An 11,159-nucleotide genomic window follows, 5' to 3' on the forward strand; every position below is an offset into this window, starting at 1 on the left:
GGGATTATGCTTCCAAGTAAAAGTAATAACAAAAAATAATATTAATTTAATTCATTCTTTATATATTTTTTTTTAAAAAAGGGAATTTTTCATTGACTCAAAATTACCCTCCTAATTCCTTATATTTACGTTGCTTGCACCTCTCCTATTGATTCCCTTACATCACGTGGACTGCTCGTGTCATCAATCATCGTCGCTGAATTCTATTTTAATAACCTACGCTCCGTTGTCTGGAAAAGCGTTTTTAATTGTTTTTTTGGACATTGAAAAAGGAAAAAAAATAGGCATGAGGAATAACAAATTTTAAAAATTTATTTGTAAAAATGTAAAAGTTAAATTCAGAAAATATCAATTTACAAATTATGGAAGGATAAAAATACCTTAAAACTCAATCCGTTGCATTCAAAGAGGTGACCAAAATATTGGAAGAAATAATAAACATATAGCTTAAATTGAAAACACAATAAATAATATTAGATTCTTTTGAAAATGAAAACCTTTATAATAAAAAATATATGTATAATGAAAAAACAATGGAAGTATCAAGAGAGGTAAAATAATAATAATAATAATAATATCAAGTTTTATTATTTCAACCTGTCGGGTCGTGTGAAATATAACTACATTGTATTTGCAATGATTAATCATGTGAAATATGTTATATCGTATTTTAGGGATAAACCATATTTCAGATGTTATGTATGGGGTGTTTGCCATTTTGCTGAAATCCAACATACCAGAATTTCTCAAAAAGTTATATTTTGAATGCCTATTAAATATTTTAAGATTTAATATATTTGTTTTATATAAAATGAGATTGCTTTTCTTTCCTCGATCGATTAGATAAATATCAATTTAAGCACGATAAGTAAAAACTTTTGATGGATGATGAATAGTATATAATAATTTTTAGAACGAACGGATCAAAATAAGTGATCATCGTAGCTTATAGTTTGCGAGAGACTCATCTATGTGTTTAAATAATTAAGTTATATTTTTCTATAAAAATATTTATATTTATATTTATTTATACAATATAGTAGTTTGAATGATTCAATTGGAAGTGACAAATGGTTCAATTTTGTTGATTTTGGGGTCAACCAAGAACTAAACTAAACTAATGATTTTACAAAGAAAGGATTCAAAGCAATGTCCAATAAAGAATGAAACCGATAGATTGATTTTTATTTGGTTCGGTTTTTTTTATCGATTTGAGCTCTTGATTTTTTGGTTTTTTTCTTCAATTTTTTTTATATTTTCATTTCCGTTTCTATTTTGATATTTTTGTTGATTTAAAATTAAAATTGGATCCATTTTTTTATAGATTGAAATTTGACATTTTTATTTTTTTTGACACTTTTTTAAATAAAATACATACAAGCTCCTAGTATTTTTTTTTATAAAAACAATAAATATATATGCTCCATAATAATTAAAATACTAAAAGATACATAGTGTTAGAGTTTATTTTTAGGGATGTCGATTCGATTTTGATTTTGATTGATTTTTCAAATAAAAAATCGATCTAAACCAAGATTTTTTAGTTTTCTTCGAATACAAACCAAAATGTTTGATTTTATACAAACACCAAACCAAACCATTGAATCGATTTGAATTGACTTGATTTTTTTAATTTTTAATTATACTCATAAAATCTATTATATATCATATTCAAAATCACTTTAAAAACATAACTCGATTTCAACGGTTACGATTGGTTGGATGAGGCACATTAAATGAGATCGGCGGAGATCTGATGGCCCACAGAATGACAGTCACATGGGTCACGTGCCGGAGAGTACAAATAGCATAAATGAGACCACAAGGAACTCACGAGTATCTCACGCACCTCATTTTATTGTTGGGGACACGCATTTAAAGCCCACCGTTTTGCAGTTATTTCCCTGTGGCACATTCTGTAATTTGTCTTAAATTCAAGGGCACTTCTATTAGCGGTTTTTAGCGTAATTTCCGATGACGATTTATATATAAAATTATTTTAACTTCTAGATTCTGATTTTTATGTAACTCAATAAAAGTTTATTAGGAATTTTTATGAAAGTCGTAAGTAAAAAGAAAAAGGTAGCTATTTCGAAAATTTAAAAACAGATAAAAGGAATAAATATTTATAATGTGGGGTCAACAAATAATGATGCGAGAGTGTGCTATAAATTATATCAAATTGAAACAAATCCTTTTTTTTTCGACAACACTATCAGAAATTATGGATATATTGAAATATCCACAAGAAACTTTAAAATTTCTTAAATTACTAAACACACCCTCATTCTCAAATAATTTAAAATTACAAACATAATTTAAGGGATTTTTATGAAAATAATTTCAAAGAGAAATCATGTCCTATCTTTTCATTACTAAAAATATTGGTTAATATATTAGTTTGGTCCATGTAATGTAAATTTTATTAAATTTTAGTACTTTCGATGATTATTATTAATTTATTGTTGATTTTCTCACGGTTATTAATATTTTCACTCTAAACTTGGAATACATCATCACATACTATATTTTATTGCTTGAAAAAAAAATAATTATTTTTATTTAACTAATTTCGATGAAAGTTAACTTTGAATTGCTGATTTTAAAATTTATTAAAAATATAAATATTAAAATTATACATTTTAAAAATAACAATTAAAATTTAACCAATCCCAAAATATAAACACCAAAATAGTATTTTGATTCGTGATAATTTACTCGCACTTCGATTAAAGATAAATAATGTCATGTTTTCTTGTATACAAAATTTGTTATTCCAAGCCGCAATTTATCTATAATTACAATGGATTTTTTTTTTTTAATATTACAATTTGGAAACTTATTATAAAAATGTGTATGTTTTCAAACTTAGTAGAAAAATAATGTAGTTTTGAAGAACCTCACAATTTTAAGAACCAACCTTATTAAAAAAACAACAACTCTTGAGGTAAAAAAAACTAGCACTTGTTTTTGTTTTTTCTTCTTCAAATAAAAACAATAAAAGATTTAGATTTTATATGATTGACCATCCTTATCCAGTTTAGAATAGATCGTCTCGTAGTTTTAAATGACCTCTTCTTCTTTGTTTTCATATCTCCCTTCCCTAAGCTTTTGCATTTATCTATAATAGAAAGTGAGATATGGGAACGAATTGAAAGAGTGGACATTTAAACTTTTTATAGATAATCTCTAACATACTATAAAGTGGGTAGGTGACAGCTTAAATCTAACCCTTCATTTGAAAACAATAAAAATAAATAAGCAAAGTGTCTCTCTTTTATTATAACATAGAAGTGAATAAGGTTTAATCAAACTAATTTAAAACTTTTTATTAATGTGAATCCAATTAAACAAACTAACAAACTTTTCGCTAACAAATAATTTAACTAAATTCAATTTAAAATAGTCAAATAATTAAAACTAACACTTTTAAGCACCCAATTTGATTTTAATAAAAAAATTAGTATGAGATATGTAAAAATCAATTCAACCAACCTACCTAAACATTAAGCAATTAATTTAAAAAACAAATATTGCAATTATTTTCATGCAATGAAATGTAACAACAAATTAATTGTAAAATTAAAGTAGGAGAGGGATAAAGAAATTAACACCATTTTATAGTAGTTCGGCACAACCGACCTACGTCTACTTCCCAAGCTCCTCTTGAATACTTCACTAAAAGTCTCTGACTCTTTCCACGGTTTAGAGTCAAATCGCTACTAACGTTTTTTTTAAGTGCAATAACAAACCTGATTTTTTCCACGGTTGAGGACCAAACCGTGACCCCTTTTTAGGGATCGAGAGTAACCCTTACAAAATTTTTGTAAAAATAAAAAACACACTTGACAAACTCTCTACAATAGTGGATTTATAGATTTTAGCTCACAACAAATTAGTCCTCGCAATACATAAGATATCTCTCTAAAAAATTATACGAAAGGAGAAAATTGAAGCTAAGAGAGAGTATAACAATGGTGGCTTTGGGTTATGAAGGAAGTGTAAAATTATTGTTAAAATTTGGAGAAGACGAAGTGTTCAAAAAGAGGAAAATTGGTGAAAATCATATTCAATTTGGACCATTAGATGTTGGTCAAATAAATTTGAATAGTGGAGATTTAAACTCAAGTAGCCGTTAGACACATACAAAAAATAATATAATAATATATATATTTTAAAATCATTTATTTTTAAAACCAAAAGTAAATGCTCACAATATGTTCAAAATCAGTTGTTAGATACCAACATAAAATAATATTAAATTCAATTTCGTTTTAAATTCATTTTCTTTTTAAAAACTCAACAAAAAATAACAAATCGTGTTAGATACAAACATAAAATAATATTAAATTTATTTTTTTTAGTTTTATTTTTTTAAATCAATCAAAAAAGCAAAAGGCCGCTATATGTCATTCCTCTTATGCTCCAAGTGGCACACCCACCTTATATATATATATATTTGCCACATCATCCACTCACGATTTTTCTGTTAAGCTTGTTTCGGCTGTATATTCTTCGTTTGAGTTTCAATTTAAGTGATTCAAAATGCATTGGAATCGTTATTTTGAGCTCTATACAATGAATACTTCAAGCCAATAAATTAATTCAGATTTGTTATCATCAAAATATTAATTAATTAAAATTAATTAATTTGAGATTAAATACCAAAAAACCAACATTTTTTCTCTTTTAAACAAATGTCAACTTTTTATCTAAGGAGTTCGTTTGTTTTGAGATCGTCTCTTCAACATGCAAGGTTCTTAAAAATTGCATTATTTTTCTAATAATATTAACACACAAATTTTTATAATAAGTTTTCAAAATTGCAATATTAAAAAAAAAAAAAAAACCCAATACAACCGTCTTTTGCCAAAACAGTTAATCTAGGTAATTTAAAAGTTTTTTACAATATATGTATATCTGTATAGGAAATTGTGAAAAATAGTATGTTTAGGTTTTCACCTTAAAAAACTATCACGTTTTTTAAAACTCGTAAAAATAGTTTTTCTCAGTCTATGCAAGATCAACCATCGAGAATTAGTTAAAAAGTAATCACAGCATCACGACTCGAAGAACATCACTTGAGGGAGTGAATCCTATGAGATCGATAGACAACCCGTAAAAGGAAGACAAGCAGCAGCGGCTACTGCTTGTCCGGGATCATTGGGACTATTTGATGGTCTGTAACCCAATGACTTGTTCTCGTGAATCAGAATATGTCAGTGTTCCGTTAACCGCTCTTTTCTCACTACCCTGGAAGAAAAGCTTTTTTGCTAGAATCTGGTGTGGTTGAGCTAGTGCTTCATACCTTACTGGACGAAGAAGGAAAGGCAATGAATAGAAGGACTATTCCCAATTAATAGGAAAGAGTATAGATTTTATTGAATCAGCTACAGGTCTCAGGTTCAAAACTTTTTCAAATCTATTGATTGGTTTGGGCCTTATTGGTACATCTCGTCTTATTATTGTTTATTAAATATTATATCAAATTATTATGTAATTTTTCAAATATTTAGCATAATTTATGTTTTCATAATTTTACGAATTTTTAAATTTCCAAATGCGTTTTCCAATTATCAAATTATATTTTCAAATTGATACAACATTTTTAAATTTTGGGAAAGATCAATTTTTTTTTTTTGAAAAATCGGATAAGATTTGAGATATATATAGAATTCCTTCTCAAGATTACACCGAGAAAGCTCAAATACATGAATTTCGGTGTTAATTATGTCCAGAATTTCATCGAAAAATCTCAAATATATAGAATTTTGGTGTTATTTTATCTGAGATTAGCACCGAAATGCACATAATCTTGGTGTATAATCTGGCGAGATGTATCAATCGAAAAAGTTGATTTTTTAAACTAAAATTTTGTGATCGATTTCGTCCGAGATCAATAGACAACAATTATTTTTATGAATTTTAAAAAAAAAATGTTAATTTTATAAGATAAAAACTTAAACGAACTATTTTGGACCATTTCCTATGTTTACCCCTATGAAGTGGAAGTACCATGATTATGAAATTTCTTTTTAAACCCTGCGGTAAAAGTAACAAAACCCCTCAATTTAAGGAGAATCTGTCATATGATAGAGAGAATAACTGAAATAATCCTATATATATATATATATATATATATATATATATATACACATTTATATTATTGTAAGAGGTATTTATATATTTTGAAGTGTTTTTTTTTTATATATATATTTTTAATTTTTTGGGTTAATGAAAATAATAGCAATTATGAAGTTATCATGGGCATTGCTATTAATATTATAAATTATGATTATTAATATTAAAGTGGGTCCCATTAGGTTATCCTATCAAAGGGTGATGAAATGTGCTCAAAATTTTTGGAAACCAGAGGATAAATCCTGGACGAGCCACCCAACTCGACTTTTTATTATTTATTTATTTTATTATATTATATTTCGTAATTTATTATTTTTTTTGGGAAATATATAAAACGAGAAAATTCAATCTCTCTCTTTCTTCGTCTGAGTTTTTCATTTCTTAGATCAAATCCAAAAGTCTTCCCTGCCTCTTTTTGGCTGTCAAATCTCACTGGAGAGTAATTTGATTTTGCCGGCGAGTTAGCGGCGTCGATTGATCGGAAAACACGGCTAACTTGTTGAAAAGTCCGGCGGAGGAGCTCTCTGGATTGGAAGAAAGTGAGGATGGGGAGCATGAACAACAGCGTGGATACGGTTAATGCTGCCGCTACTGCGATCGTCTCTGCCGAGGCTCGAGTCCAGCCTCCGACACCTCCAGTAGGCAGTTTTTTCTTTTTTCTCCCTTTCTTTGTTTATTATGTGGTCTGATTTTGATTAGGAACCGAGAAGAGTGCGGTAATTTGATCGAGAATGAAGTTTTTGATCTCGTTGTTGGTTTGCTGTTTTGAGTTTAGATGGGGGAAATCTCATCAAGGTTGATGATCTGAACGAATTTCTTTGATTTGAGATGGTTACGCGTTTTTGTTCTTGATTCTAAGATTTTGATTTGGTACTCTCTGCTTCGGTTGGTGGTTTTTGATTGTGTTGCTTCTTGTGAAGACGTTGAATGTTAAATTCACAAAAGGTTGTTTCTTAATTAGTCTAGCTGCTAAAAGGTTGAGGATAAAGCAACTTGAAAGTTTTCGTTTAATCTGCTTTTAGAACAGAAAGGAGGGAGAACATAAGGTCGTTCGGTAATTAATTTCAAACGCGATTTGCTCGATTCTGTGCGATAATTCCTTCGGGACTTGGATTCATTCGGTGTAAGATTGTTAATATAGTGGAACTTCTATCAATTAAGTTAGCGATCTTATGGACTTGTCATCAGATTTGTTTGAATTAGTTGTTTCTGATAATGGATCTAGTAGCGCCGTACAGTGTATCAATTTATTCGGGCTCTTCTGGGCTTTAGTTTTTTCTCTTAAGGTTTAGTTTGGCCTGGGTTGAGAATTCCTTTAATGGGGACAGATAAAAATTCGCGTCTGTTTAAAGGAAGATTCCATGCTCCTGTAGGTGTTGCGCTCAAGCTATCATACACATCTTATTATAGAGCAATTGACTGCCAAAATCTTTAGTTTTCAGTTTAAGAACTTTTCATTGATCGAAGATCATCTACCCGAATGGATGGCTCAAAATTGAGATGCCGTACAGTAGTTAGCTTTCACTTATGGATATTTTTTAAAATTTTCAAGCCTGTTGTTTATCGCTTTATGCAAAACTTTTCTGAAACCACTTGATTTTGTTTAGTATACGAACACAAGGTGAATTTTTATTTATCAATTTAGCCAAGAAACATAAAAAGTTTGGATTTTAAGGAGTTTGATTTTGATTTGATGAAGAAGGGTTTTCCCACTCTCTTCCTTACATGAGAGGCGGGAAGTAATATAATATTTGTTAATTGATGACTATGAGATTTACTTTCTGAAGTTCTTAAATTTCTGAATTGTTGTTCTTAATACTGCTCTGATGGCTTGAAAAATGATTCTTTTTAGCTAGAGTGGAGTCTATGTTCTGTTTCCTGTTGATCTTTTCATTTACATTCTCTTGTTGTCTGACTACAGAAACGAAGATGGGGTAGCTGCTGGAGTCTGTACTGGTGTTTTGGCATTTGTTCACAGAAAAACAATAAGCGTATCGGTCATGCTGTGCTTGTTCCGGAACCTGCAGTACCAGGAGCTGTTGCCCCTGCTGTTGAGCATCGAACACCTTCAACCACCATGGTATTACCTTTTATTGCCCCACCGTCTTCTCCTGCATCTTTCCTCCAGTCCGAACCTCCATCAAATACTCAATCTCCTGCTGGATTACTATCTTTAACTGCTCTTTCAGTCAATAACTATTCCCCAAATGGACCTGCGTCCATTTTTGCAATAGGCCCTTATGCATATGAGACCCAGTTGGTCTCACCTCCAGTTTTTTCTGCCTTCACCACTGAACCATCAACTGCTCCTTTTACTCCTCCTCCTGAGTCTGTGCAACTGACGACGCCCTCATCTCCTGAAGTACCATTTGCTAAATTGCTGACATCTTCTCTAAGCCATACTAATAAAAGTTTTGGGACTAACCAGAAGTTTACACTATCGCATTGTGATTTCCAGCCTTATCAACCCTACCCAGGAAGCCCTGGTGCTCATCTTATATCACCTGGATCAGTAATTTCAAACTCTGGAACATCTTCTCCTTTCCCTGATAAACACCCCATTCTTGAGTTCCGCATGGCAGATGCTCCTAAGCTTTTGGGTCTCGAACATTTTACAACTCGCAAATGGATCTCAAGAATGGGTTCTGGATCTTTGACGCCAGATGGTACCGGTTTAGGTTCTAGGTTAGGTTCAGGAACTTTGACCCCTGATGGTATCGGTATGGGTTCGAGATTGGGATCTGGATCAGTGACTCCAAATGGTGTAAGGCAAGATTCAAGATTGGGTTCTGGAACCTTGACGCCTGATGGTTTGGGGCATGGCTTGCAAGATGGTCCATTGTTGGATCACCAAATATCTGAGGTGGCTTCCCTTGCCAACTCAGAAAGTGGATGTCAAAATGATGTGACAAATCATAGGGTGTCATTTGAGTTGACTGGTGAAGATGTTGCACGCTGTCTTGCAAACAAGTCAATGACATCTAGAACCGGATCAGAGTCTCCAAAGCAAACAAGCACAAGCTATCAAACCGAAAACAAAGAATCATCCAGAGAAGCTGAAACTTGTGAGCTCTTTGACATCAAAACTTCCACAGCACCAGAGAAAACTTCAGTCGATGATGATCAGTGCTACCAAAATCAGCGAGCCATAACTCTTGGTTCGTTCAAAGAGTTCAACTTCGACCAAACGAAAGGAGAAATAAACAACACAGCCTCCATTGGTGCAGAGTGGTGGGCCAATGAAAAGGTGGCCGTGAAGGAAGCTAATCCAGGTAACAACTGGACTTTCTTCCCATTGTTGCAACCTGGGGTCAGCTGACTTTGACAAGGATATCAACAGTAAAAAGAAAAGAAGAAGAAACAACCAATCAGCCTTTTGAATGTACATTTGAATGTAATCTTCCTTTGGAGATGCAATGATTTGGAGGAAAAGAATGTTTTTTCGAAGTTGTCTTGTGAAAACAGTATTCCAATAGACAGCAGCAGAAAGAAAAGTAGTCATTAGGGATAACTTGTGTGGGTACTGAAGGGGCATTCTTTGTCATAGCTCAAGAAGTAGATCATTCATAATCATAGGATCTTTGAAGTGGTTTATTCTTTCTTGTCTTGTATAATAATAAGAAATTTCATTCTTCCCCAACAATGAAACTTCCTTTATGGAAAACTCTCTGTTGATTTTAGTTTATTCATCTGCAAGTAAATGTGAAAACTTTATTCATTACTTACCTTCATAACTCATATAGCTTAATTTTCAGCTCATCTGCCTGAAAATGAGAATTTATACTGTTCTAAGTGATGGACCTTTTGGGCTGTAAGCAAAAGTACAAAGAGATTTCCTTCTCAAGGCAAGGAAAACTTCTGGGAAAGAAGAACTTTTCCTTTGTGTTTGAATGGAGACAAGCCCAGAGTAGCTTCACATGTCCAAGGATGAAAATGACAACAGTAATTTTGGCCCATCTGCCTAAATATACAACTTCATTTTGATTACTTTCAACTCTATACAGTATAAGGCTCTTCTTTTGGGCTGTCTCCATCTAAACAAAAACTGCACAAGACTTCCTTCTCAAGGCAGGGAATTAATAGTGGTTTGAAAAATGTTCATACACTTTTTTTTTTCCCCTCTCTCTCTCCCTCTCTCTCTCCATTTTCGTTTATAGTTTCAACTTTTGTTCATTCTACTCATAATTTCAATCCTTATACTTTTAGAAATGACCATTTTAATCCCTTTGTTTAGATTTTGAATTGAGTTATGAAGAAGTATGAAGTTAATATATTGGAGTTAGAAAGTTTAGGGTCGGCAAAAATCCTTGTAAGAATCGCCGGTTTGACCTGGAGATGGGGTCGAGGTCAAACTGAGGACACAAAACGGTGCGAAGGTCCCCATCCCATTTCTAACCCTGACTCCGCCTTGAATATTTTTTATTGTTCTTTATATATATATAAGAACAGGTTATGTTTTTATTAATTTATTTTTTTTTAAAATTCTTTTCCTAATATAATTAACTTTAATTTTATATTAAATTTACAATAAAAAATATAAAATGCTTTTTAATTATTAATTTAAATACACAAAACAATAATGACACTAATTTTTTTTTATCTAAAATATTCACCATTTCAATATAAAAATAAATTTTAAATTAATTTTAAGTAAATAATTAATTAAAAATAAAAATATAAACGAGGATTTTTTTTTTGCGAGGACCCGATCCCAAAGGAGGATTCCCAGACTCCGGCCCCGACTCCCAAAATGGGGAATGGGGCAGGGATAGAGATTACAAATCCCACGAGGACAGGGATGGGGGATATATCCTGGCCCCATCCCATCCTGTCCTGTCGCCAATCCTAAGAAATTCTGTGTTTGGGATGCAAAATTGTTTAGTATGAAGTTGGAGAGAGATATCCATAGTGAACACTGTTGAACTTGGTTGAATTGAATTATTTAACATCGACTTATGAAGTCAATAGATCAAACACTCCTAAATTTTAAGAAACTTAGTTAACAAACTGTAATGCTA

The 11,159-nt window shown here is 31.4% G+C and overlaps 1 protein-coding gene across 2 annotated transcripts; it reads left to right on the top strand.

The window, feature by feature from the left end:
- The first annotated feature begins 6,372 nt into the window (after positions 1-6,372).
- LOC120084016 (uncharacterized) lies at positions 6,373-9,805 on the top strand. 2 transcript variants are annotated; one of them, XM_039039920.2, is made up of 2 exons: positions 6,373-6,779; positions 8,063-9,805. In XM_039039920.2, the coding sequence occupies exons 1-2, from the start codon at positions 6,687-6,689 to the stop codon at positions 9,458-9,460; spliced, it is 1,491 nt and encodes a 496-aa protein (XP_038895848.1). In that variant the 5' UTR covers positions 6,373-6,686; the 3' UTR covers positions 9,461-9,805. The 2 variants fall into 2 exon arrangements, with proteins under 2 accessions (XP_038895848.1, XP_038895854.1); XM_039039926.2 differs by having other exon boundaries at positions 6,501-6,936.
- The last annotated feature ends 1,354 nt before the right edge of the window (positions 9,806-11,159 follow it).

Source organism: Benincasa hispida, chromosome 1, assembly GCF_027475165.1.
Source record: "Benincasa hispida cultivar pf3 chromosome 1, pf3_genome.v1.1, whole genome shotgun sequence".
Taxonomy (NCBI): domain Eukaryota; kingdom Viridiplantae; phylum Streptophyta; class Magnoliopsida; order Cucurbitales; family Cucurbitaceae; genus Benincasa; species Benincasa hispida.